We start from the raw sequence: 27,818 nt of genomic DNA on the forward strand, positions 1-27,818 counted from the left end.
AATGGGGTGCAAATACGTGGAATCGTTGTGTGGAAATTGCTTCACAATCATAAAAACCGACTATTTCATGAGATATTGAATGACTTGGGGTACATTACATCTCTCCCGACTTTAATAGTCCAAATTTACTTCATATTGTCGGCCTAAACAACATTTTATATTGCGAATAATTTTTTAAGAACCATAAAAAAATTTATGAAACTAATTTTCCGTTTATTGTAACTATAAATTATATTAAGAAGGAAAATAAATAAGGTGATACTAGAAATAAAATCGAAAATATTCATTCGTGACAAAATCGCAACTTTAATTGATGCGACCAACGAGTTCTCATTAATTTGTTATATTTTTTAATTAATATAGAATGATTGTAGCTCTAAACACCCTTGTGACATACCATTTTTGTGTAAATGTTGTCTATAACAGTGTAACACTATATGTTCTGTTAAAGATATATCCGAACAGGATATGCAAATATTTTTAACCTACTTATTTCAATCAAATACAAATTCCAATTTGATTTTGAATTTCTATTATCCATATCTACAATTTTTCACTCCTTAACAAAAAAAAAATGTCTACAATTTTTCACCACATTTATATCCGGCTAGTAAAAGAGGGAGCCAACTAAGAATTTTTTATGTTTAAAACACTTATTAGTTAGTTAATTGTTGTCATCCATATCTATATAAAAACCCTAAACCCCATTTAAAAACTACTAACAAGCATTGATTTTTTGTGGGATCTTAAACACCAAGAATTAGAAAAGAATAGAATCATCAATCATGGGTGCTGGTAGGGAAGGTATTGCTTTTCTCTCTGTTTCTTCCTCTGTTTTTGTCTCTGTTTAAGTATTTGAAAGAATATATGTTTAAAGAATACCCCATTTTGTATTACAGAAGAAGAACCATTATTGGATCATAATTTTGAAAACCCATCAATGGAATCATCAAAATTTGAATGGTAACTAACTTTTCATGGCTCTTGCATGTTTTCATTTTCTCAAAATCCAACTTCTATTACTAAAGTTTTGATGATTTTAAACTTGTGGGTTTAGTGGTTGTTTGTGATTATTTGGTTCTTCTGCTTGTTCTAGTTATGAGATTCTTCAAAAGAGGAGATTAAAGGTTTACCAAAAGATTCATGAGAGTTACACTAATCTAGAACTGAGAGCTGCTGGCATCAAAGAAGCCAAAGATCAAATTATTAGGTATTTTTTATTCAATATGTTCTTAGATTTTGAAAACCTTATTTGTTAATGGAGTTTGTGCTTTAATATTAGGGTTCATTGTCTATTTTGGTCATATTGTCTTGGACATTCGGCTTAAAACAGGTGCAGAAGATTCAGTATTCATGCATAATTGTGGCTATTGTTCGACTAATCTCGCTAGTACTTAACCCTAGTGAATTCATAGAAGGGAACAGATTATGACATTGGGTTGGATTAGACCTAAACTAGGTTATAGTGCTCGATTGTTTTGACATGGCATGTGAATCTTTTCATCTGGACTTGTTTTAACGATAGCGAGTTAGAGTTACTTGTTTTCGGAGGTTTATAGATTGAATATCTTATGTCGACTCCATAGATTTTATATATGTATTTGAACTTTTACTTGGGCAGATACAAACCTGGAGCTTGGATTGAATCGGGTTCTCGTTGGAAGGTAAGTAAGTATGATGTGCCAAAGACAATAACCCTAATGCTAGTTGGCCTAAAAGGATCAGGAAAAAGTAGTCTTGTTAATAGAATTTTGAGGGTCTTTGAGGAGGACAAGTTTGCACCCGATGCCGCTCAAGTATCATGTGAGTTATGTACCCGTTTTCATATACATTAACTAACACGAAGAAGAATAGCTCGTATAAGAAAGAAATTATGCTGTTCTACTTGTGCAGATAACTCGCTTGTCGGAGAAGGAACCTATTTTCTTCAAGAATATATGGTTCCTAAAGGCTCATCTTCTTTTTGTCTATACGATACACGTAGTTTGTCAGAAAACTCGTCGGATAATTTTGAAAACCTTAAGAGTTGGATGACAACCGGTGTTCGTCAGGGACAACTTGTTATCAGGTTATATTTTTTAACTTCATTCAACTTTTACCTTTTTAGGTCAAGGATTTGGGTCTTATAACTATATGATTGTGGAATTGTTATCACAGAGATTCCGATGATTCAGTTGTGAGGGAGAACCTGATAGCCAAAACACGACATGAAGACTATTGCTCGAGAAAGAAGAGAACGGTTAATTTTGTGATTTTTGTCGTCAATGGACTTTCAGTACTCCAATCATTTGAGTGTAAATATAATGGTCGGTACATCGACTTGCTTGCAGAAACTTACAACTGCCCGTATTTGTCGTTTAAAGGTTCTATCTTATGATCATCTTTGATGTTATCTATTTATTCCTTGCCTTCGTTGCGTACTATTTTGGCCATGGCCACCACTGGCCTGCACATAGCTCCGGGCCTATATATAGTAAACACACCACTGCCACCACCACCACCACCACCACCACACTCGAACAAGTTGAAGTCGCATGTATTGTTTTCTTGCTCAAATCTATCGTTTACTTGACATTGCAGATGATAAACCTGTGATTGTGATCACTCATGGTGATTTACTTTCACGCTCTGACCGTAATTGTGTGCGTGTCCTTTTAGGAGAGTTCCTTGGCATTCCACCAGATACACAAATTTTTGACATTCCAGGTTATCCTTTTGAAACTACCAACTTATTTTTTGATCTTTTATATAACAGTGATCGCTTTATCAGACTGTTTATGTTATTTGTCATATCTTGATTGCAGACAAGTCTGACCCAACAACTGAGTTGGTAATAGTGGACATGCTAAGATACTCCTTAGAGCACGCCGAAAAGAACCTTCCGTTTAAAAGCAATTCTTTTGAGGTATTCCCTTCATAAAGAGCTAGAACATTTATTGGACTTGTTTCTTTATTGCAGTTTTCGTTTTTCTTTATTCGTAAGAACTAGATCGGTTTTTATTCAAATTTTCGACCGAATAGCATGTGGAGGAGTTTGGGTATGTCACGTATTCATAATCCTCTCACTGCCCGACCTATATACTCCAATTCCGGCTAAAGTCCACCCGGAGTTCATAATGCTGGTGTCCACTAAGGATGATCTTCTATTGTCTTTCTTAAACATTTTGTCTCGTGACAAGTTGATCTATGTTTAATGTGAAACGATTTTTTTCACTTACTTTCTATATGTTTCCATGTTTATAGGCTAAAGGTTGATCGTTTAGATGCAGGTTTTGAAGGAATTTGTGGTGATCATTTTGTTCTTCCTTCTGACTTACGGTACTATACTTACCTTCAAAAAGTATAGCCGTCTCAAATAGCAACAGAATTTCAGACACGATCGAGCAGAAGAAGCTTTAAGTTGGGAAGGCACATGCTCCACCTTCGGTCATCATCTTGTTCGATTGATTTTTATTTTAATAGATAGACTAAAGTTTTTGTTCGTGGTTAGTGTTCATATCTATATAGTTTATTATTAGACAATGATGGATAAACCTTGATTAGTTAGTCGTTTCGCAACTCTTTAAGTTTTTGTTTGCTTTATATTGGTGCTATTAGCAAATTGGTCATGGAGAAGCATCGATCGATCAATTTGGCTTGTTCGTTTTTTGTATCTCTTTAAAAATTCAGAACTTTGCAGGGCATAATAATAATAAAAAAAAAATCGAACTCCTTTTGCAGATTATCATGGTTCAGTTAAACCCTAAAATGTCATCTCTTATTTCGGTGTTGTATAGTAAATCAACTACCTTTCACTCTCTTCACCAACTTTTCTCTCTAGTCATGCCGATTGATAGTGTAGTTCAAATGGAAAATACCCAAACTTGTTAAAACTTCCTCTGAATTCAACTTCCAAAATTTTAGGTTACAGCTTTAGACAATCAGCCGAAAAGAATTACAACAAACAAAATCATAAATGTTGCATACCTTCTTGTTATCGTTGACTCCTGTCTTTCGAAAATTTAAACCAAACTCAGGCCATCGTCCGGTTTTACGTTTTGAGGGTGGTTCTATCTAGACCTTATTCCTTTTGTATCGTAAATTTGCAGATAGAAAAAACGCATAAAAGAGCCGAAAACAATGAGTATAGAGGATAAGACTATAAACTCATCTTCCTCCACAAGCTGTACTCTCTGAAATGGATGCTAGAAATTTCGCTTTCGCCGTTGAGTCAGTTGAAAATCGACCAAGAGCAGCAATTGTTGCTGTACTGCTTCCAACTTTTTCGATCCCTCTAGAGATCATACAAATATGATTAGCTTCAATGATAACCATAACATTTCCACCTAAAACCGAAGAAATGGTTTCTGCAATCTGCCTTGACAGTCTTTCCTGTACTTGGAGCTTACAACCATGAAAATGAACTATTGACTGCAACATTGATCTCTTCATGGATTCAACTCCTTTATGACTAAAGTATCCTATATGTACCACACCATGAAATGGCAACAAATGATGTTCACATAAAGACCAAACCGGAAAGTTCAATTCCGATCGAAGCTCATCTTCAACATGATTAAAACCGTTTCCGTTACTGTCACCACACAAGTTTCTATCAGAGTCGAAACCATTGAGATGTGGATTCATCTCGATACTACATTTCTTATAGTTCATCATCCATTGCACGTAACGATGAGGGGTTCCGACGAGTTCTTTCCGTGATGGGTCTTCACCAAGAGCATGAAGCATAATGGATATTGCTTTCTCCATTGTGGGAAGCCCGGATTCTGTTTTGCAGGAGACTTTATGAACCAAAGGGTTTCTTGGGCTCCAATGCCCGTTGCTGCTTCTGTCATGGAGCCTAGATGGGCACCAATACTGGCTGATGGAGGGCTTGGATTTCGCTTGTTCGACATTTATGCCTCTGAACTTCAAAAGTGCAGCAAAATCACTCCAAAAATCTCCATTTTCATTTTCGAGAACGCCCGAAGCAGAACTCACTAATACTTTCTCCCATCCTTGCATTTCGATATTTGAAGGATGGTACTTTGGGGAGGTAAAATCAACTTCGACATCAGGGGATTTAACATGCCAACACTGGAGGACTACTGAGACGCCAGCTGGTTTGATTCCATTATGCAAACCTGAACAAATTTCATCTGCTAAACGTTGTGGATTTTGAAGCCTTTTGGCAAAAACATCTGCAACTCTGGACAGTTTGCTTAGACCCACAACTCGTTCTTCAGATGGGACATACCCGATATGACACTGGACTTGGAAAGGCAGCAAACAAGATTCACAGATCGAAAAAAGGTTAAGATCTCGAACGACAACGAGTCCACCAACTCCTCCTGCAAGCCCAACTGAACTATCTAAACCAGCTTCTGGGAACAAAGCACCTTCAACAATATCGTTCACCTTTTGTCTGTAACCTGAAAATATATAAAATCAAATTTCTTGTCGAAAATCAAGAAGCAATGAAGAATCAACTTCAAGCTACAAACTCTACTTAACCTCTTATCGTGCAAGTTAAACTCAAACTCTTGAGCTCGGAAACCTCGAAGAGAGCTCAAACGCACAGAAAGACAGGGTTTTTATCAAGACAGACAAGTTTCTCGATCGACATCGTTAAAGAATGTTGAGTTTGTGGTCACCAACTCAAAACCAATTGGCAATGTGGGACTATTCTCACACGCCCCCTCAAGTGTGGTGTTTTGTCAGCCGAACACTCCTTTTTTGTCTTTTCGGGTGACATGGAGCACATGTTGGCCTAGCTGCGATACTATGTTAAGTTTCTCATCATTCAATTCAAAACCAATGGGCTATGAGTGAACATTATATTTTTGGTTGCTATGTGGGACTATTCTCACTAAATATATCAAGTTAGCTACTGTTTCATATAAATGAACCCTAATTCCAATTCGTTTCAACTAAGCTAAGTCATCAAAATGTAGGTAAGGAAGAAATGCTAGAGAGAGAGAGAGAGAGAGAGAGAATAACAAGTACCTCTGGTTCCTTGTAAGAATGCTTTAGCAACACGAAGTGGTGTTTTCTTGAGACCCTCTCTGTTATAATCCTCTCCCAACCCTTGCAACAGAACTTTCACAGCCTCTTTAATGGAAGAGATATTCTCTGAAAACTCTTCCTCTTCTTCATTTTCAGAAGACTTTTGAAGTTTCAAACCATTTTCAACTTCTCCTCCATTAAAGTGCCCCTCATCCAGAGAACCCATTGACAGAACATCACAAATACCCATCCTCCACGAATACCCGAGAGTAGAATCAATACAATCCCCCACTAAATCTCAGAACAAAAGTGAATACCCAATCCTTAAAAGGTTGAAATTTGAAGGTTTGGGAGTTGAATTAGAGATAGGGATGAATCCCAAATCTATTAAATCAGAAAATCGATTAAGATACCAAAATAGATAAAAATGAGAGAAATGGAAATGGGTAGTATAGATCTAAACACAAAAATCAACCAGAAGATTGAGAAAGAATGAAAGAATGGGTGCCTGAAAGTGGGAAGAGAAGAAGGAGATTAAGATTCAGAGGATGAACATAGGAATTTTGAAAGGGGGAAAGGGAAGAAAGAGACGTATAGGAACCGTTGGATGTTGAAATGTGTGGACTGATTCTCACCAATGAGGAGGAAGGGACCTCGATCACCACCAACAAACCATGTCGATTGAGAGGATCTTTCACTTCACTTTTAATGTACGGTTACTTCCCATCTACCAACCATAGGGGCCCCAACTTACTACTACTTTCCATCATAGATTGTACAACATTCATTTTGAGTGGACATGCACTCACTGCTTTGGATCATAGATGGTGCTAGTGGTGCTTACCGATGCGAGTCTGTCTGATACCGGCCACGAGTCGGCTCGTTCACATGGACCCGACACTTACAAAATACAGGCAAGACCAACTCGAGTTTTATCCCGGGATTGGGTTGGGCTTGGATCTGAGCCCGTTGGGTTATTCTGAATCTACCTAGTAGAAAGACCAGGTTTTTGCAAAGCCAGCATAGTTGAAACGGATCTCGCTGCCCGACCACGTGACTATTTGAATCCAGTTTAGCTGCGCCTAGATTGTAGCCTGTTTCTTTTTCCCGGTTAGGGCCTGCCCGACACGGAACGGAAAGCAACACTAGATTGCACATCATCCATTTTGACTGCACATACACATCTACTCCCAAAACACAAAGAAAAATAATCGAAGATGATACAAATATAGACCTACCTCAGACTTAAACAAACATCAATAGTCCATCAAGAGCGAAAAAGTCTATCAAGAGAGATGAAGAAAATTGACTCAAAAATGGGAATGGTTGATTTCGTGTAGGTAGCGAGAGAAAGAGTTTTTTTTTTAGAGAAAGAGAAAGATAGGATTCCGCACATGGGGGTGATCTGCTGAAAATTTTTGGAGAAGAAGATGGGAGTTGGTCGGTCGAACTATTTTCGACAGAAGAAAAGAATTGATGGTGATGGCGATCGAAGGTGGTGGACTGAAGAGAAGAAAGATTCTAAGAAGAATAAAAAATTGCCTATCAGCGACCATTTTTGTAGAGGATAAAAATGACGATGGAGTTGTAGGGCCTCCCCGCTAAAAGCGCCCCTCATTATAACCCATTTGGTTATAGGGCCCCCTCTACAAAAGAGCACCTCCTTCATCAATATTTGACCTAACGGCAAAGTTAACGCCGTTAGGTCAAACTTAACCCAAGACCGGTGATGTTGACCACGCCACATCATCATCTTCTCCGGCAGGGTCGCCGGCCGGCGACCTTCAAATTTTTTTTTTTTATCCTCTCTCTCTCTAAAAAAAAAAAAAAAAAAATTCTCTCTCTAGATCTGGTTCATATAACCAGATCTAGAGAGACCTTCTTGAAGGTCTTCAACAGACCTTCAAGAACAGACCTTCAAGCAGGTCGATGAACCAGATCTAGAGAGAGAAAAAAAAAATTTGTTTTTAGAGAGAGAGAGAATAAAAATAAAAAAAAATTTGAAAGTCGCCGGCCGGAAGTTTGGCCGGCCGGCGACCCTGCCGGAGAAGATGATGATGTGGCGTGGTCAAATGATGTGGGTGAAATACACTTTTTAAAGGGGTTTTTTTCACCCATTCAAAGAGGAGGCCCTTTAACCAAGCTAAGTCAAAGGTTTTTTACTAAGTCAACGAAACCATGGGGAGGCCTTTTAACAAAAACGGGGAGGCCTTTTAAAATCTCCCAAAACTATAATATTTCACTCAGAATTATTTAACAAAAAAAACTGGAAAAATGTTATTAGAACAAAGTTACCTATTTTTGAGAACTTCAGTGATATTATGCCTATCCCCGCCGAATCCTGATCGGGGTACTTGGGGGTGGGGTGGGGTGGGGTGGGGGGTGGGGGGGCATGATCTAGTGAGAGAAAGCATTTGAAAAAGTATTTTCAGTCGAATTTTTTTTTTTTTTTCTTATTTCTCCCGGGCGGCCAAATTATAAACCGATTAGACAGTTGGGTTCCGATATGGAGGAAATCTCTAATGGCGGATCAGTGGTGTTCAATTCTTCTACAGTTCCCAGTATGACCCCTCATCATCATCCTCACCACCATCTCTGTCCTCACCACCACCACCACCACCACCACCATCTCTGTCCTCACCACCGTCATCATCTACTCCACCATCACCACCACCACCACCCTCATTTTTGTAGTCCAAATACACACTGTATTTTACCTCCCAACCCTACCTTTAAGCAACACCATCACCTCCATGTCTGCCCTAATTTTACTTCCCTTCCTCACCTACATCCTCTCCCAGTCCGAGAGTCCAATTTAGGTATCTCCCTTTCTTCTTCAGGCGCTCTAAATATGGAGATTTCGGAGTCTAAACAAGGAGATCAGTAAGTTATTCATTCTCAATTGGTTCTTCATTTTCTATTCTTATGATGTAGCTAGCTCTTCCCCCCCTAGGAGGGTTTAGGGTTTAAAGAACTATCAATCAAGCTCCTGCAAATTGCTACTATATCATTTAGGGTTTGTTATTGATGAGTACTGAGCTATAAAGTAATTATGATAGTCCAAGATTAGGGTTTGTTATCTTGTGATTTTCCTGTCCTTGGTATAACTTAATATGAATTGAAGTCAGACAGACTTTTGGGGGGGTTTATAACTTAATTGGTTTCTTGTATCTTTGAATAAACAGATTGTTGCAGGAAGAGTTCACAAAAGAAGAGGAGGAAGAAGAAGAAGAAGAAGAAGCCATATATGTTATGACTGAAGAATGGATGGAATTCTTCGCTAAATCCGAAGCTAAAAGAAAATTAGGTATTAAATCTTCAACTCCATTATTACATTTTAAACTATCAATCAGTTTGTGATCGATTTGAATTTCATTCTAATGATTTCAATTCGTCCGATGATATATAGAGAAGAAACAAGCAAAGAAGAAGAACAAGATGAATCAATGAAGGTACCTGATTTGCTGCCATTTGAGACCTTGTTTTTCGAACAAAATCAATCCAATACTGCAGAAATTATTGATAGTACTCTGAAACTTCATTATACATTTCTGTTGAAAGGATTTCTAAGAATCTTCCAATCGAACCATAGTTATCATTGTTTTACATCTAATGTTTTGTATTATAGTTTCCGAAACTGATTTTTTCATACTAAAGTCGGATTGAAGCTGCCCTTATCACTTGACGGACTGCTGAGTAGATGTGAGATAAGCTACTCTACTATGTACTTGTTAAGTTAACCCAATTTGACAAATTCATATCCTTGACATTTTGTCGCAGCATTACCTCTTGAACTACTCGTCTAGCCTATAGGTGTCCCATATTCTTGCTTTTGGCCAAGACGTCGTCCTCTACAAGTCGTGTATGGGTCGTTCCGCAAATGCTCCATAATCTTGCTTCCGGAGCTCATTTTAGAGAGTTGACTTCGGTTAATCAAATAAATAAAAAATGGTTGTCCCTTCCGAGTTCACTCGACGAGGACAATAGCAAAGAAATTCGGACTCAGACAGCAGTCAACAGTTCCTTCTCCATAGTGACTAGGATCTGACTTAAGAGTTCGAAGTGGAATTACTCTACTGTGCTCTCTTTGGATTTTTTTTTCATAAACGAATGATATGGAAACGTTAGAAAGATTTGAAGCAATTGACAGGTTTTGTTCAAAAGATATCGTGCTAAGTGCTAACGACCATAACGACGATTCCTTGCCAAAAGTCATTCAAATTAAATTCGATGGGCGTCTAAAACGATTACATTGCAGATTATGTTGAAGAAACATTGTACGGATTATATTACAGATTATGTTGAAAAAACATTGTATGGATCGGTTACACTTGCAGTTGTTACATAATATTCCTAGTTAAAAACTACTTCACCCACGAAGAAAATCTTCAGTTCACATACATAAAAACTAAAATGAAAATCAAACATTTCCCTCGTATTCTTCTACTATAAACAAGTAACAAGGTGAAATTCCGACAACTACGAACCTGCAGATATAACGAAGTGGAAAGTCATTACGGTTTTAACTTGTTGAAAATCGCGTTTATTCTATCATCCGGCAGAATTCTGTGATTGTCGTAGAAGTCTAGTATCTCCATAGATATGTTCTTAACCTGTCAATAACAACAATCATAAATAAACCCAACGGATCTTCATAGATGAAGTTTACCGTTTCAATTATACTTAAAGTGAAGCAATCAAAAATACATAAGCACGTAATTAGTCTTAATCTCCTTTTCAGGTTCAAAAGGATTAGGGTAAAACGAAAATCTTAAGTTCTATTTCAATCTCCGCTATTGCATTTCCATTATATATATGTGTGTTTTCGAGAAGAATTACTTACGACGTTTATATCAACCCGGAGCTCTTCAAACCATGATATAGTGTCCTTATCTTTGAGTACACTAGCAATGTATATGCAAGCTAATGCGATCATATATGGAGCATATATGAGAATGAGATCCATCTTATATGTGTCATTTACTAGACCCCTGCATAATTCAAAATGTCGTATCAGATTCACAAGCAATATACACAATGCATCTTATAATCTTATCAGAAAATCACCAAAACTAACAAACCACATTGTGAGCAAAGATGGCCAAAGTAAACCGCCAAATTCAATAAGCTCCGGCGGGAACCCCCCAACTCCCCGAAATTAACCTCCTCTCGAGAAAAAGAACACTGACAGTTGTCTACTTGTAAATAAAATTCGATCATAAACGGATGGTTTGCTTACATTAGGAAGACTCCACAATTAGAATGCTGGCAACATAAAAAGGTTCTTACCAACACAAATGAGTTATATCTGCTATGCCTGCATCTTGAAGTAATCTGTTGGCGAGAAAAAAGAAAGTTAAGGAAATTTAGCAGATTGTTTTCTTCAAGACCCAAAAAAATGTCAATGACATTGTCCAACTCGTTAATATTTCCTTTATCACTTGTTTAGTCGGTACGAGTTCGTCCAACTCGTAGTTTGGAGCACTGATTTAATGATACACTCGGTTAATATTGTACCTTTTTCTAGTAATAAGTACCTTAATGGCAAATAGTGCTGACATGAAGTAATCAATCAAAAGAAGTAGATCACAATTCCTATACCATGATAAAGTGAGAAGCAAAGATAAGCAAGATCTTACAGGGATAATGGACGGTAAGGATGGTAGATAACCAAATAAAAGTCAAGAGCTTCAAGAATCTTCATCTCCATTTCAAGTATATCTTTGATCTCAAATAGATACTTCTCATCCTTATCTGCGAGACAAAGAGAAAGTGTTACAATAACTAGTAAAGCACATGTGAGTCAAAATGAATGCTTGTAAGGAAACCAAAATAATTTTTTAGTGCTTGGCTCTACTAGCATGACATACATTGTTTTTTAATGTAAAATACAAGAAGCCTAGCTTGCACGGTGCACTCTTCTGCTTTTGAGGCCAAATACAAGCATGCTGGAGCAACTAGACGTGGATCGTATTCTGTCATAGACTTTCTGAAAAAGAAAACAGGTTAGCGAATTTAATTGATAAGGTATAGAAGACACTATGTTCATAGACTGTATTTCCAACGACAGTTCTTTTTCTTTTGAAAAGATCAAGAATAATATATTACGAAGAATGAGTGTATATGAAAGAACCCTCCAGAGAAATGAGCTACAACCCCTAATATTGGCAATGTTTAGTAGCTTCTCATGTACATCTAGGTTGGAAAGATGAAGCATGGCTATAGCATTATTGCATGAGACACATAAGGTTGTCGAAACTCGCAACTCGACTTCACCTGTTTTGCAAGAGTCAGTCAATGGATCCCCAAGTCGTGCATAAGAGATGGTCAAGAGTGGAACGGGAAGAAGGCAGTCGAAGTCATATTTTAGGATTTTACTTTTTGAAATAAGTGGAAAGAGATAGCTGCTCAAGCAAGTGCTTTCAAGTGATGATCTCCCAATCTACTTTCTTCTTCCCCTATTTAATTTCCTACAAGGGACTTGGAAAATTATTCTTTTTCTAAGACCTTTCTTCCCCAACTATTTGCTATCTACAAAGAAAGACCAAAAAAAAAATCCACGATTTCCCTCATGGAAGCCATCTTTAACTGAAATAAATAGGCTTTCTTGAATCAACCTAGAACCTAGGTGCAGGGAACAGCCTCGTTGATTTGCCTATAAATCTTATGTAAAATCATTTCTGAGTAAAGAAATGATCAAGGCAACACTAGATATTCATCAGCAAACGGGTAAAGATGGATAACAGAAAGGATCAGCCTTGGACTTCCACAAGTATCTGTAAATTCTAATTTTGTAACACACCTTGTGTAAACACGTCTCATGTAAGCAACAGCAGTTGCTACCACCCTGGAAATTGAGATGCATCAGAGATCACATCGATCAGTATAAGTGCAAATTTATCGAACTATGTTTTGGTTTTAAACTCAAGAAAACTAAAATTTGAATTATTTGTGCTGATGTTTGTACAAAATATGTCGGAGATTAACCAAAATTCTCATCATTTCGTAGATTGAGCAGCAAAATTACAAGTTATTACGGGATTTTAACAGATAATGGGAATACCTTTGTCTGACTTTAACAAACTGAGCCAGCTTCCAAATATCTGGAAAGATTATCAGAAAATGACATAAGGAAATTATGTTGAACCATCACTAACACAAAAAACCTAAATCATAAATTGACCACAAAATTCAAAACAAAGGGTGATAAGTAAGAATCAGAAATATAGAAATCCTAATGCCCTTTATCATCATAGAAGTTCAAATTTGAAAAATCTACAAACACAATATAGATCACAAAAAAGAAAAGCAGGGAAATTTACATGAGAATAAAATACATAATTGGTAATCTTGAATTGATTATTATCAAGAAAACGTAAGAAACTGGCTATAGAACTTAAATGAAGGAAACCCCCCTAATATAAAGCAAACCCTAGCTAGGTAGAAGCATATGAATGATGATGATGGGTAGGTTGAATGAATGAAGGAAAAAGGAGGTTACAATTAGCCATATGCATCTTAATATACTTAAATTCTTCTAAAGTGAGACCCTTTTCTTTATCCAGAGACTGGACAACATCAACTTCTTCTTGGTCCATTAGCTGTTTTCTGCCACAACAAAAATTAAATAAAACCCACAAATTCATCAGACAAGTTCAAAATTGAGACTTGAGAGAGAAGAAGAATAATATTACAAGTGAGAAGAATTCCAGAAATTGGCAGCCATTTTGTTCTAGAGAGAGAGAGAGGGAGAGAAGGCGGGGGAAATGTGAGGAAAAACAGTAATTTTATTAGTGAGTAATTAATTGATGAAACGAAATAATGTTGGGCTAATTCCAATTTGACACCCAATTTGTGGGCTAATAGATTATTTAGCCCTCATATTTGTCAAACATTACATAATGGTGTCCCAATTGAATTATAATTTTGTTAGTCAAATTAAAGGGTTGTTATATTAATTTATTTTCGGTTTTTACTCTCTCTCTCTTTTTTTAAGTATTTCCTTCCAGTCTTTCTTTCTTTCCTCTTTATCGAATGAAGATCGTTGGCAGTTCAGATGTCATTTACTAACTACCTTCATCAGATTTCTTTTTCCTCATTCTTCCGCTGCATTATGACCACCACCAACATCATCTCCATTTCTGTGTATTGTTTCCTTTGTCTTTATCTCTCAAGGTACTTCAAAGCACCATCTGATGTTAGTTTAACACGATTTGATGTTAGTTAAAAAATGGTGTGTTCTTGGAAGTTCAAAAATCCCCCTGTTACTTCCTTCCACACTTTTTTTACATCTTTTTCCCTTTTTTTTCGCTTGATTGTTGGCCGTGTAAGAGAATCGTCGTTGCAAGTATTAGGTCAACGACGATTATATATGTACTCATCACCAAGACATTTAGCATCTGACTATATTGCTTCTGGAGACGATTATGACTTATCTTGTTTATTTGTCGAAATCATCCATTTGAAATTTATAATATAAAGTAGAGTAGAGTATATGTGAGTTGAATTATTCACCACAATAATTGATCTTATCCCACACATTCTTAGTATACTTTTACTCCTATAACTTTAAGCACCCTGTGTGAACTGAAATCCTGGTTACCCCATGATTAAACTTTCATAATCCTCTCTTTGCTCTTGTACAAAATTAATTACTATAATTTAAAAATTCTCACGTCTTACTAGATTTGGGCCAACACGGATCTTTTGTTTTGTTGTTCAGAATGAGAAGTTGACAATGAAAAGAAATTTAGTATATGGATTTGCGCGGAAAGATTTTAAGTGGTTTTGGAAAAAAAAATACAAAATTTAAAAAGTAAAAACATCATTATCGCTTGTTTATCTATGTGAAGTTATGTCGAAAGAGACACCCGTCTTAATCGTGGGTCAGAGTCTAGACCATTTGGATCAAAACAGACCACTCGAAATGTTATTTGGGTTGAATCTCATAGGACAAAAAATTACAGCCTCATGAATATTTGTGGAGATAATAAGAGAATAATCTTAATCACAGAACTTAGCCTCTCAATCATTCAAGATTACAATCTATACTACTAAAAGAAACCTATAGTAGAAGAACAGCGTAATCATAAAAAATTAGTCCTTCCATCATTCTTACCAAACTGCAGCGCCCAACTGCATTTACTACGATTGCGTCTAAATAGAACCTTTCCTATACTATGGAACTAGAGAAAGAACTACTCTCAAAAGGAACACAACTAAGTATAACAAATAACTAAGAATAGATAGTTTAAGAAGAAAAGGATTTGTTATACACAAGCAAGAAGAGTCCATTCTTTACCACAAAATGAGATTTTTTAGAGTCTTGAGTTGCACCTAACATATACCTCCAAAACTTCTAACCTAAGAAGAAACTATGTAAAAATTCACAATAAGTATAATTCACCTTGGATTAACCACTTAAGAAGGTGTAAGCAGAGTGTAAGAATAAGTTAGGGACAACATGGAATAGCTCAGCCGGCTCATTTGGGTCCTGCAGTATATAAATTGTAGAGCTTTTGGCCGCAATATAAACTTTCTATGCATAAAAGTAGAACAAACATACCCGTAACGTAAGGGTTACCTTTGATTATATATATATCTGTACAATCGATTAAATTTTTGAGTCTAATTACATATTAGATTGGAAGGAATCAAAAGAGGTTGTTCTTTTAGATTTTGACTTCCTCCAATCCGGACAGAAGAAGAACAAGGAAAGTAAAATACATACATACGTAAAAGATCGCACAAGAAGTAATTATACTTCGCTTGACTCTTTGTTTCTTTGTTTACGCATTAGAGCTGCCCAAGACATGTTTGAATCTCGGTTCTTACTTTTCATTTTCAATCCTGAAAGTTGAGTCTGCCATCGGTTTTTCCATTCGGTTTTCTCATCTAACCCCTGATAAGAAAAAAAAACTCTTAAGAGATTAGCTAACAAGAGCTATAAGAAACAACCAAAAACAAACATATATCAAGAACCTAATTCATGACGAACAAGATATACTCGCATACTTTCACCATACTTGCTTTTAGATGTCGATAAAATGAAGTACTAATAGCATCTAAAACCATAATCTAGAATCTTAAAAACGGGCAACTCGAAGAACAAAAAACATTATGAACAATAAAGAACACTTTGAGAAGACTCACCACCTACAAAAATAAGAAACTTTTCGATGGAAATCAAAACTAGCTAATCAAATAGTTAAATTTAAGCAAACTCCAAGCTTAGATCAAGTTCCCAATGAACAAACAATCAACAAAAACTACTAGCAATTTGAAAAGCAAACACCCTAAATCAAAATTAGACACAACAATCAACAAACACATAAGATCATAACTATTACCAAATCAACCCAATAAACAACAAAACAAAATCTAGTCAAATAGTACAACCCACTATATCAAAAAGAGAATTGAACAACAAAATCCAAATCATATAACAAAAAAAAAAAACTCAACCATTATTCAAAATGAACATATCCAAAAAAACAAGTCACATAGTAAACATAAAAAAAGAATCAATGGAACTATAGTGATATAATCAAGTAATCCAACATGAGCTTAGTATCCTAAAAAGGAATTTCCTGTCAAATAATGCAAACCCACTTTCATTGGGTTTTTTGAGTTTGTGGGTTCTAGAGAGAGAAAGAGGAATAGGGGTTTACCTCCTGGTTATGGTGACCATGAGGATGATAATAACGTTTACTAGCAGAGAAAGCAAGATGCAAACCCCTAGCCAAATCTCTATCATACATAGCCCTTCTAGTGGGATCAGACAATGTTTCATAAGCCTCTTGAACAAGAATAAATCTTTTAGTATTTTCTTCAGTCCGATCCGGTGGTGATACATCTGGATGATACTTCCTTGCTAATTGTTTATAAGCTTGTTTAATCTCTGAAAAACTTCCACTCTCTGAAATCCCCAAAAGTTGATAAAAACTCAACTCATCTGTTTCAGCAGCCATTACAGACCCATTGTTTGAGGTAGCTTTTGTTCTGAATCTTGAAAATTTTGAGTACCCAGAATCAGAAATTCGGTTTTCGATCAAAAGATTTGATTTTGGAAAATGGGTATTGATGGGAAGAAAGAAATGAGATGTTTCCATTAAGGGTTTTTTCTTGGTAGTGGTAAAGATTTGATGTGGTTTTAGTTGTAATACAATGGAACCATGTTCAGATATTACACCAGAGCTCATCTTCTTCTTTTTGTTTCACTGTGGGATTGTTTTTGTGTTCTTATTCACTTTCTCTCTCAACCTGTTTTGCTTTTATATTGTTTTGGTGGTGGTTATTTTCTTTGGGAAGATTGGGGGAAAGGAGGTTGCTCCCTTGAATAGGGAGAGAGAGAGAGGTCCCAAGGAGATATTGTTTGGGTCATTGGGTGTGTCTAAAGAATCCCTTCTTTTTTTACTCTTGCACCTCCCTCTCTCTTGGTGCGTCACGGATTAGGCCGTTCGAGACTCTGACAACACTCTGATCGTGCTTATTCCGTGTTTGGCTTGAACAACAACGATTACACCAGTGCGGGTTGTCCAATCTGTAGGCATCGGACTGAGCAGTCTGAGACCTACAAAAGATGCTAAGAGAGATCTAAGAACAAAATGATGTTTTACGAATTAACCGAAACTTCAACAACTTAATAACCAGTTATCAACAAATGACCCTTCCATCTAGTAGTTTGCAACTCCTCACAAGTTTCTCAGGTCGTAGGTTTGAGTCCCAAAACACCCTATACGTGTATCACAAATCTTTACTGAATGTGTTATCGGATCTATCCATTTTCTGTATAGCATAAATTTTATAAACATATTTCATTTTTATAATATATCAATGTCATTTGATGAAACGTACAAGATACGCAATGTATTGTGAGGAAAGAAAAGATCTCCCTAACATCTAAAATTGACCATTTTGGTGAGTTTGTTCGTATAAAAACCCATTTTTTGACTAAGAGCGATCAAAACGGACCAATGGAATTAGAGGGATACAAAGTTCAAGAGTGCCTCCCTTTCAACAAAAAAAAAAAAAAGGTTCAAGAGTGCCTCATTATTTTTCTTACTTTATGTTAATTTACTATGCTTTCTAAGTCTAAAAGTTTTTATTTTGTCAACAGTTGGTAGCCCAAGTGGTTCCAAGGTGTTGACATAAACTCCAGAAAGCCCTGGAGGTCCCAGGTTCGAATCCCAGAGAAGGTGGAATCTTTGGTTATTTGAATTGAGATTATTAGGGTGTAAATAATGTTGTTGGCCTTTAGGGCATGTTTTAGTTGGGCTATAGGCCCGGTCCTGTTAGTGTTTGAGTGGGCGGTTATCGAGCTTATCACATCTATGATGTATCAAGTGCCAAATGTAACGACATACGTAGATCGTAGTCGACTTCCAAAAAAAAAAAAAAAAAAAAAAGAAAAAAAAAAAAGTTTTTATTTTAGTTTTGGTGGCCTATCAACATAGACTATATGAAAAGTAAATTAATTAGAGGGAGTTGTTAGAAAAATGTCATCAAATCTAGTAATTCAATGTCATTGAATCTAATGATAGAGGCATAGTAGAAAAAGATGATTTTGTTCGACAAATGAATCAATGGATTCAATCTAAACCAAAATATATTATCCTCTAAATATATGAAAAGAAGGTCAATAGTATCCAAGCATTATATCAACAAATTAGTATTTTTATAATATTTAATTGCTCTATACGTTTTCACCATTTCTATATTGCACCCTCTCTATTTAGTCCTCCTTTCGCCTTGAAGGGAAAAAAATTATCTCAAAGATTTTAATTATCAATATCTTTAGATAAATAAACTGAACACGTTGAAGAAGAGTTACTGATTAGAAAAAACACGGAAGTATAGACTCAATTAGCAAATTCATGGAGTTATTATTCCACGATTTGATTCCTTATTTGTTGCACAAAAAAGCTTTTTAAATTACCGATAGAAAGAGATCTCGCTAAAGAAGAAGTCTGAGATTTCATTGATTAATTTTCTATATAAATGTCTTATGTTTTTCTTGTGACCAGATGTATGTCCTTCCACGTTTTCAATTTCAAAATTTGTTACTCGAATCTTTTGGATCACCATTCTCTAAACATTAAATGTTTTAGAGTTGAAATTTTCTTCTTCTCATAAATCTGAGGTAGATGAACTACACTTGTGACTTAACAGTAATTAGAGTGCCAATATGGACTTATTGTAGTAGTTTAGGAATTTTGAGTACCCTAACATACAGCTATGTTCAACCTCCTACTTCAAGGTAAATGTGTGGTTTCAGGTGGATTGCAACTACATTTCCGCATGCACGAAACCTTAAGCGTTGCGGAATATGCTCAGTCCCAGCTGCCCGTGTCTATTAGCTGCGCTGGTGGGTTCAAGTCAGGTGCCCGCAAGCAGCAACACGGACACGGGTGGCAGACGAGCTTCTTCCAAACCTTCGGGTCCCAACTGCTCAAAGAAAAGTGAACTCCTGAACAAGAACCCTGGAGCTGTACCCCTCCCTGTACATAAATATACCCCATCCTGGGGTGCTCTTTAAATTAGTTTGGACAACCAAAACAAGGCTACAAATTACTTCCAGAAACAAGCACCATATGGTTGAACATCAGCAGTCTGGCGAAAAAACATCAAAAACAAGGTTGGTTCTACTGAGATCAGTTAGCAGACAGGTAAACCAAACAGACAGTTTGATCCGAGCTGCGGCAGATAGTTCCCGAGCCCAGGAAGGGGTTCAAACTCAAACAGGGTTCGCACGTCCTATTCCTCTTCTCATTTCCATAGCTACTTCATCATCCTATACACACAAGTAGCAGGCAAAGATGGGAGGAGAGGAAGGAAAGGAACAACAAAAAGAAAAAAGAGGGGGAGAAGGGGAAAACAAAAAAACAAAAAGGAAAAGAAGAATTTAAGATCATTGATCGAAAATAATGAAGAGAAACGGTTCAGTAATCAAAAGAAACATAATTATCTTTTCGGGATAGAATCGAAAATAAAACATAGTAAAATGTAAGCTCGGCGGATGATTGTGGACATTGAACCCCATCTAACTATCCATAACCCTATCAACAATTGCACTGTAAATTACCTGTTAAGATCATGTTGGTGAAATTCACCACGGCATAAATGTTAAACCCTATCTCTTTCATAGTAAACAAAGTAAGATCACGTCGTCAACTTCACCAACCAGCGTCCAGTTTCAACTCAATTCGATAGTAGCTTACCTAACGAAAAACTCGAGAAAAAAAAAAAAGAAAAAAAAAAGAGAAGAAGAGGCACCAAGGTTTTAGAAGAAATGGTATAGGAACAACTAAAACTCTAAATACGTTTTCAATTAAATGAGCCAACAATTAACAGAGCTTATACTTGGTTGGTACTTGGTACTGACATAAAAGTCCGACTTTTTAACCAAATAGGTCTGCTAACCTTATTCGAGAATTATAGAGAAGAATTTAGCCAACTCTCTCTGGAAGAGCTCCTTACAAGCCGCCATTAAGACCTGCACACGTTTCGGATAGAAAAGGCACCAACACACCATTAAAGGCAACTCAGTGCAGCTAATCAGAAACACTAAAGCATTGATGTTCCTAACCCACAAATGTATCTTCAACCAAAATCGTCATATGCAGCATTTTATTTAACTCAGACGGTCAAAGTCCCCACTAATCAAGAAGTAATCCCCATTCCTACATAAAATTGAAGCCAGTAAAGCTACTTAAAGCCTTCTAACATACTTAAACGATTAATGAAACCTGAGAGAATATAAACTAAAACACAGGCAATTGTGTTAATGCAAAGTCGCAAACTCCAATCAAGAGTTTAGTTTGTGAAGATGTAGAGCAATAGTCGAACATACATTAATCAATTAAAAATAGTTTGTTACAAACACTGCAGCAGGCTATCCAGTAGGAAGAAGTAGTTGCACCTCCGAATACCCGAAGCCATACCATAGATTGCGTACCTACTCAGTTAGCTTTTTGAAGACCTGCAAAATGACGAACAAACAGAATGTATTTCATGGATTGGTAAAGATATGACCAAGCCTTAAAGAAAAATGCCTCTTCTCTCTAGAAGCATAAGCTCATCCCAACAAAGCCAAATCCTACGGAATAATGATTAATTAACACCCCTCCATGGGGGCTCAACATTTAGTTCTCGAACAATGCATCATCATCTCCTGGAGACGAAACCCCCGAGTCCGAAACAAAGCTATGTTCGTGTTTAGACTTCTTTTGTGGATATCGATCTTTTCCACCCTTACGAGACCTATGACTCCTCGAAGCTTCAGGTGATGCAGCACTCCTACTGTGAGCCTTCAGAAGTGGAGAACCATCCATCTTGTCAACCTCCAGCAAGTCGACTACGTCATTTTTACTTCTTTCACCAGGAGATTTTAACTTTGGGTGAAAATCAAAATTTTCGACTTCGTCCGAGACATCATCAATATAACATTCTCTTGTGATGATAGGATCTTTTGCTGATGCATTCTTCCTATTCTTCAACTTTGAGGAATGTGCATGCCTGTCCTTTGGGTCAGGTGAATCATAACCAGAAGAAGCACTTTCTTTGGGGTCACTAACAGATTCCACCGCCTTCGACCTTTCCACTTTCTGTCTATCTTTAGTAGCTTTAATATCATCTAGTTGCTTCAAACTACTTTTGTGGTGTTTTGATCTCGAATCATTTGTTCCTCTCATGTCGTCACTTGCATGCCTATAACCTTTATCAAGGGAATCTCTATCCCTTTCGCTAGGCTCAACTTTTTCATATCTACTGTATGCAGAATTTGGCCTTCCATGTCTGCTCGAATCCTCTTTGCCACTACGCTTTCTATCCTTTTCAGAATAATCATGTACTCTTCTGGAAGAGTCACTTTTCTCGTGCCTTTTACTATCCAAACCTAACTTTTCATACCTGCTTAAATCTTTACTTCTAGAATGTCTTTTCTCATCCGAAGAAACTAAGTTTCTTTTATCAGATAAAACTGGAGACACAGCGACAGTTTTATCGTCATTTAAGTCCATCAAGTTCTTCTCCACAGAGTCATCGCCATCGTTGAATGTAGTATCAAGTTTCTCATGGTCAACCTCATTACAACCAGACCCTTTATTTTTGCGTTCACCTTTGGCACTTGTAAGACTTCCTTCCTCGCACACGTCTTTCGATTCCTTTTTACTAAGATTAGGTTCCTCAATAGAATCCTCAACCTTGCTGGACTTTCTTTTGTTATGATTCAACTTCGGCGATCTACTACTATCTTTTGTGTCTTCTGAATCAGACCTACCTTCAGATCCAGACCTGGAGCGTCTTTTGCGATCTGAGGTTCTCCCACGAGTATTTATTGGGGATGATCTGCTTTCTTTGTTATGCCTTGGTGATCTTGAAATTTCTCTGCGACGTTTTGGGGAGGTTGAATCACCCCGTAAGGATTTCCTTATTGGACTACGACTCTGGCTCCTGTTTCTCCTCGAAACATTGGAATAATGATCGCGAGATCGCCCTCTTCTGCGAGGGCTTAAACTCTCCTTGTCGCTTTTCCGGGAGGCAGAAACATCGCGCGAGGATTTTTTGGTTGGACTGCTGCTGTTACTCTTGTTTCTCCTAGAAACAGGAGAACTATCGTCACGACCTCTCTCTTTTCGGACAGGGCTTGAACTTTCCTTCCGACGTCTGGAAGAGTCTGAACGAACATGCGATTTTTTTGGACTCATGCTCCTGTTTGTCTGAGAAATAGAGGAATGATTATCACGAGATGTCCCCTTTTGGTCACGGCTTGACCTTTCCTCGCGGCGTTTTGGTGAGATAGAACCACCCCTTGAGGATTTTTTTGGACTCCTGCTCTTGCTCCTATTTCTCCTAGAAATAGAAGAATAATGGTCGCGTGATCTATCTCTTTCCCATTTTCCAGCTCTGTCACGGTCATCTCTCAGATCTCTATATGACCTCCGTTCACTGCTATAGCTTGAGTGGTTGCGAGAACTCACAGGTGACCTAAACCTCCGGTCCCTCGCACGGCGGATTGGGGGTGAGAAGGAGCGAGACCTTCGGCTGCGTCGATACTTTACTGGAGATCTCGACCTAGACTTTGACCTTAGGCGAGAGTTGGGAGGTGACCTGTGGACAAAGATAAGCAAACAACTGCATTAGAATTTAATAGCAAGAAAGTAGGTATCAACTCAAGTACATCAAAACACGACTTTGTTCTCTAAACAATTTAGCAAATAAATTACTAATGATCCAAACAAAATTTTAATAGATAGACAGATGTTTCCTGTAGTCCACTGATCCACTCCAGCAACTCAATCAGCTTTACACATTCAAGAAAACCAAAATCACTTGATAAAACTGTCTGAAAAGTTTTTTTCCATGGGCCCTCCTCATTGCATTTCTAAATGCTCTATTTCTTAGTGGCTTTCTAAAAGGTTACCCACGATTCCATACATATATATATATATATATATATATGTATACAACCTGAAAACCATCCTCCATTTATCTGCCATATCGCTTATCAACCCTGAACATAGAATAGTCCAATATCAACTACGTAGTCTCTGAAGTATTACCACCAATCTTGGTACAACCCACTACACTCAATTTACGTTTCTTCGTGTACAATCAGCAGGCCAGTATTAAACAATGCCAAGAACTATTTGTTTTTAGACTTAACAAAACAAATAATTGAGGGTTTACTAGAAGTAGACCAAGCATAATAGTGACAATGACGAAGAATAACAATGCTATATACTGCATACTGGCCAATTGTTTCAGTTTATAATGACGTGGTTGACAGTTGAAAGTAATTAAAACTTGGTAAGAGGTGGTTATACCAAAAGTCTGTATTACGAGTTCACAAGTGTTCTAGGGGCTATACTACTATATTATAAATTTATCTTGATTCTTAAATGGCATGTCAAACATCTAGACCTACTCAACTGTAAGGAAATGTATTTTTTTGCTGCCACTTTTAATTCGAAAGAGTTGTTTGATTTTTCTAGCAACCAAATCAAGGATTTGATGTATGTACTAACTACTAACTAATATAGATAAGCACATAATGAACAAAAATTAATATTATATTTCTGAGCAATAGGAATATAAAAGGACAAGCTACATACCCAGATTGTTGATCTATTTCCGTTTCAATTCCCACTCCATCGGCTTTCAATTTTTTACTTATTTCAGCAGCTCTGGCGGAAGCCATCTCTGTCGCTGACTTCATAGTGGCTGCTCGGTTTGCAGCCTGCTGGGTATTCATTGTCTGCTGCATAAGCAAAGCCTGCTGGAACTGCATTTGTTGCATTGCAACTGCTTGTTGCATCACCATTGGCAAAGAAGATTGATTCATTGGTGTGCTTAGAATAGCTGGTTTCTGAGGTAAGGATTTTGCCATCTCAACATTCAGAGGGCGACCTCCTACATCCATATTGTTCAATGCCAAAGCTGCAGTTGCTTCTTCCGGCTTTGAGTACTCTATGTAAGCGAAGTGCTTCGACTCGGTGATGCTACAATCAACAACAGTACCACAGTAACTAAAAAGCTGTTTCAGCTGATCCACTGTAAGTAGTGGACTAAGGTTACTAATCTGTAGTGTTTTTTTCAGTGCATCAGCTTTCCTAGCTTCATCAATTGGATCTGATAGTTGAAGGGAATTCCAACAATAAGGTGCATTAGTAAAAGTAGAAGCATCACTAGATAATGAACTAAAGAAACAAACAATCTTCTAATTGAACAAAAAGAAACAAGGGATACTACGCATCCCTGGTTAAGATACCGCCAGTTTCATTGTATACTTGGAAACGGAAAATCCCTTGACCAGATTTTTTAAGGACTTCTGTGTGCAACTGAAATAAGCTTTTTCATTCCCCTTTAGATTGAACAAAACAACCAATATATTAATTAACTCAAATAGATTGATTCCAACAAGACAGTGTAGTCCCTTGTGGTGTTCTGCTGTCGATTCTTTTTAACATAATAGGCAAATATAAATTGCACTAATTTAGAGATTCGGCCCAACTAAAGTTACTTGATCTCAATAAACTGAAAGTGATAGTGAGATGCTCCACTATCCAATTAAGCAATAGAGTGAGGCTAAAGGTAAACTCTAGAAAGCAACAACTTGGTAATTAGTATAGTAATTCAAGAAACTTAATAGCCTCTTTTATATGGCGTGAGCCTAATCAGAAGGTACTTAGATTTAAGGATAACATAGCCATAAATCTATTCTTGTATACAAGTTGTGGTACAGGTCAACTGCCGAAGTTGATTACTTCTCTGTCAAACAGAAAACACTACATGTAGAATCTAGCATCCTGAGGTCAACTACAGTTTTATTCCGTGTAACATTACAGTTTGTTTTAGCAAGTTTTAGCCATGGCGGCTAGCGACACTCAAACACACAGACATGTGTCTTGCGCTATGTACAGATGTACCCATGTCACCATGTGACAAAATCACATTTGCATATAAATGTTTAAGTATGTTTCTCCAATTTAATTCTTGAAAACTTGAGTTTCTATAATCTAGCTTCTTATTCTTTAAGACCATTCCAACATGGGTGCAGTTACAGTGAAATCCCAATGATCTAATAGCAACTAGATAACTACTAGAGGACATTTGAACAACAAGAGAACCATAAAATCAGATGTACTCTACTCCTCTTATTTTATCTGCTAGACCATGACGTACATGGTCCATAAAGTGAGGAAAAACATAATATGAATAAATGCTCGTTTCATATGCAATTCCTAAACAACTCAGACAATATATATATATATAAGGAGAAGGCAAACCTGATGAATCTTTTGCTGATTGAGCTTGTGCTTGAAACTGAGCAGCATGAGCTTGAAGTGTTTGTGCAGCAACAATTGCTTGAGCAGCAGCCATTGCAGCAGCAGAAGGTGCCATTGGTACCTGACTTAAGGTCCCCATAGATGAAGTTGCAGCCAATGCAGTCATCAACAAATTATGAGGCGGGTGACTAAACTTACAATCTGTTTTCGCACAACGTCCATTCAAATACTCCCGACACACTTCTCCAAGCGAGGCACCAACACCAGGCAAAATCACCCCACCAGAAGCACCAGGAACAACACCAGGAATCATCCCAAGTAAACTCGGAAAAGCTCCAGAAACAGACCCTGAATAATTTGGCATATTGGGCATAGTTTGATTAATCAAGTTATGATACGTTCCCGACGAAGGTGGTTGCATACCCAACAAACCCCCTGCAGCAGAACCAGCACTAAAGAATACTGGAAACGGACTACCCATTATAGGTTTCCCATTACATTCAACATGAACCATATAATTTCCTCTTTTAGGAACAACATAAGTAACAGAATAAGTTCCATCACTCTGATCTTTAACTATCCCTTCTTGATCAGATCCACCAACACCAACACCAGGACAAATCTTAACTTTAAGTTGAGCACCACCATTAGGGATTTTCCGTCCATCGGAATCTTTAGTAACGACAACAAACGACGAAGCAACACAAGCTGAACCACCAGCAATTCCAGCACCAGCTGCGGTACACTTATAGGGATCGACCGGACCCAATGGCTTATTCTTCGCATAACCCTCGAATTCTTCTTCTTCTCCATCACTATCAGAAGAAACGCATTCTTTAATGGCGGTTTTCTCCACAGCTTTGAATGTAGCATCAAACGCAGCTTTTGCAGCTGCTGTTTTTTCAGCTTCACTCTTTATCTTTGCTTCTTCTGCTTGTTTCACCCATATAGGTTTGACAACAGCAGTAGAAGAAGAAGAAGCAATGGTGGTAATAGCACGATCTGCCATGAATACTCACAAATAGAAGACTATAACTTCAATCGAGAATAGAATAGTGTTCTACCTTTACGCAACAAAAGATTTAAAACCCTAAATATCCATAAACCATCAACAGATTTGCAATCAATGTCCCAAACCAGACGAAAACCCTAAAACACACCAATACCAAATCGAAATAAAACAATTAAAACAAAATTCAGAAGAGATTATTGGAATTTGAATAGGAACAAAAGAAACCCTAACTTTAGATAGGGTTTCTTCTAAAAAGTATTTCTAGGGTTTTTTATTAGAGAGAGAGAGGGTAGAAACGAACCTTGTATAGTTAGAGAGAGAAGCAAAATCCGTCAACTTGTTGGGGAGATGACGATGATGGAAGAATCGTAAGGAGACAATAAAGTCATGAGAATTTATATGGTGTATCCCGATTTAAGTTATTAACGTGACTTTAGGTGCGGTGCTTCAAAGTTAGAAGGGATGGTTAACAAATTCAGAAGGATATGTCTAAAACTTAAATAATTCCTAATTCTATAGCATTAAGGTTTCCAAAACCTAATCAAATTCGAAAAAACAATTTTTAAATGATTAAAAGGTCTATGGATATAAGGTCTAAAATAATGTTAAAAAAAGATTTATGATCCAATCTTCTCAAAAAATAGATTTTTAGTCGTTTTACATTATGGACAGAAAAACCCATACTTTATAAAACAACTACCGTCTATGTTCCTGCTACAAAAATCGTGATTTTTAATTTGGGAGGACTGAATCTGGAAAGTTTCTTCTTAGTTGGGCGTGATTTGGGGATTTTTAAAGCCAAAATCGATTATTCTCTCTCTTCTAAGCTGTTTTGGGAAGCATATCTCTTCCCCAAGTCGATTCAAAACAAAACCCTAACTTAACTTTCAGATTTGGAAATATTATATTTTCTGAGATCAATTAGCTTGATTTTGGGGTTAATATTCAAAACATATATATCACTTTCTCTCACTTAACTTTCAGATTTCGAAAGAGTATATTTTCAGAGATCAATTTAGCGTGATTTGGGAGTT

General features: G+C 37.0%; 6 protein-coding genes across 22 annotated transcripts; 2 read left to right on the forward strand and 4 right to left on the reverse strand.

Moving 5' to 3' along the window:
• The first annotated feature begins 524 nt into the window (after positions 1-524).
• Positions 525-3,637, forward strand: LOC147559953 (uncharacterized). Of its 4 annotated transcripts, none has more exons than XM_086661920.1 (9): positions 525-804; positions 900-963; positions 1,097-1,210; positions 1,622-1,803; positions 1,894-2,068; positions 2,158-2,306; positions 2,581-2,706; positions 2,805-2,905; positions 3,264-3,637. In XM_086661920.1, the coding sequence occupies exons 1-9, from the start codon at positions 786-788 to the stop codon at positions 3,357-3,359; spliced, it is 1,026 nt and encodes a 341-aa protein (XP_086518046.1). In that variant the 5' UTR covers positions 525-785; the 3' UTR covers positions 3,360-3,637. The 4 variants fall into 4 exon arrangements, with proteins under 4 accessions (XP_086518046.1, XP_086518044.1, XP_086518045.1 ...); XM_086661918.1 differs by having other exon boundaries at positions 630-804; positions 2,158-2,363; XM_086661919.1 differs by having other exon boundaries at positions 630-804; positions 2,158-2,363; positions 3,270-3,637.
• A 226-nt stretch (positions 3,638-3,863) lies between these two features.
• LOC147559954 (GTP cyclohydrolase 1-like) lies at positions 3,864-9,492 on the reverse strand. The gene is made up of 3 exons (XM_086661917.1): positions 8,196-9,492; positions 5,986-7,579; positions 3,864-5,411 (listed from the first exon to the last, which is right to left on the reverse strand). Exons 2-3 carry the CDS (start codon positions 6,233-6,235, stop codon positions 4,147-4,149), a joined length of 1,515 nt encoding a protein of 504 aa, XP_086518043.1. The 5' UTR covers positions 6,236-7,579; positions 8,196-9,492; the 3' UTR covers positions 3,864-4,146.
• On the forward strand, positions 8,492-9,665 carry LOC147559955 (tubulin-tyrosine ligase). The gene is made up of 3 exons (XM_086661923.1): positions 8,492-8,868; positions 9,171-9,292; positions 9,395-9,665. The coding sequence occupies exons 1-3, from the start codon at positions 8,492-8,494 to the stop codon at positions 9,433-9,435; spliced, it is 540 nt and encodes a 179-aa protein (XP_086518049.1). The 3' UTR covers positions 9,436-9,665.
• A 584-nt stretch (positions 9,666-10,249) lies between these two features.
• Positions 10,250-13,780, reverse strand: LOC147559956 (cyclin-C1-1-like). Its single transcript, XM_086661922.1, has 9 exons — positions 13,680-13,780; positions 13,487-13,593; positions 13,049-13,088; positions 12,788-12,832; positions 11,856-11,974; positions 11,625-11,739; positions 11,275-11,319; positions 10,829-10,976; positions 10,250-10,598 (listed from the first exon to the last, which is right to left on the reverse strand). The coding sequence occupies exons 1-9, from the start codon at positions 13,709-13,711 to the stop codon at positions 10,500-10,502; spliced, it is 750 nt and encodes a 249-aa protein (XP_086518048.1). The 5' UTR covers positions 13,712-13,780; the 3' UTR covers positions 10,250-10,499.
• Positions 13,781-15,553: 1,773 nt separating this feature from the next.
• J20 (DNAJ-like 20) lies at positions 15,554-17,557 on the reverse strand. The gene is made up of 2 exons (XM_086661924.1): positions 16,656-17,557; positions 15,554-15,886 (listed from the first exon to the last, which is right to left on the reverse strand). The coding sequence occupies exons 1-2, from the start codon at positions 17,184-17,186 to the stop codon at positions 15,743-15,745; spliced, it is 675 nt and encodes a 224-aa protein (XP_086518050.1). The 5' UTR covers positions 17,187-17,557; the 3' UTR covers positions 15,554-15,742.
• A 1,910-nt stretch (positions 17,558-19,467) lies between these two features.
• LOC147559958 (RNA recognition motif (RRM)-containing protein) lies at positions 19,468-27,255 on the reverse strand. 14 transcript variants are annotated; one of them, XR_015234698.1, is made up of 7 exons: positions 27,086-27,255; positions 25,773-26,921; positions 24,099-24,615; positions 20,837-23,094; positions 20,407-20,479; positions 20,069-20,204; positions 19,468-19,777 (listed from the first exon to the last, which is right to left on the reverse strand). XR_015234698.1 is itself a non-coding variant. In XM_086661926.1 (4 exons), exons 2-4 carry the CDS (start codon positions 26,779-26,781, stop codon positions 21,129-21,131), a joined length of 3,492 nt encoding a protein of 1,163 aa, XP_086518052.1. In that variant the 5' UTR covers positions 26,782-26,921; positions 27,086-27,255; the 3' UTR covers positions 20,744-21,128. The 14 variants fall into 14 exon arrangements, 3 of the variants coding, with proteins under 3 accessions (XP_086518052.1, XP_086518053.1, XP_086518051.1); XR_015234699.1 differs by having other exon boundaries at positions 20,069-20,215; XR_015234701.1 differs by having other exon boundaries at positions 25,773-26,774; positions 27,086-27,239.
• Positions 27,256-27,818: the final 563 nt, after the last annotated feature.

The sequence above is a fragment of the Eschscholzia californica genome, unplaced genomic scaffold (genome assembly GCF_041429995.1).
Source record: "Eschscholzia californica isolate CP2 unplaced genomic scaffold, dmEscCali1.0.p SCAF_2, whole genome shotgun sequence".
NCBI classification, from domain to species: domain Eukaryota; kingdom Viridiplantae; phylum Streptophyta; class Magnoliopsida; order Ranunculales; family Papaveraceae; genus Eschscholzia; species Eschscholzia californica.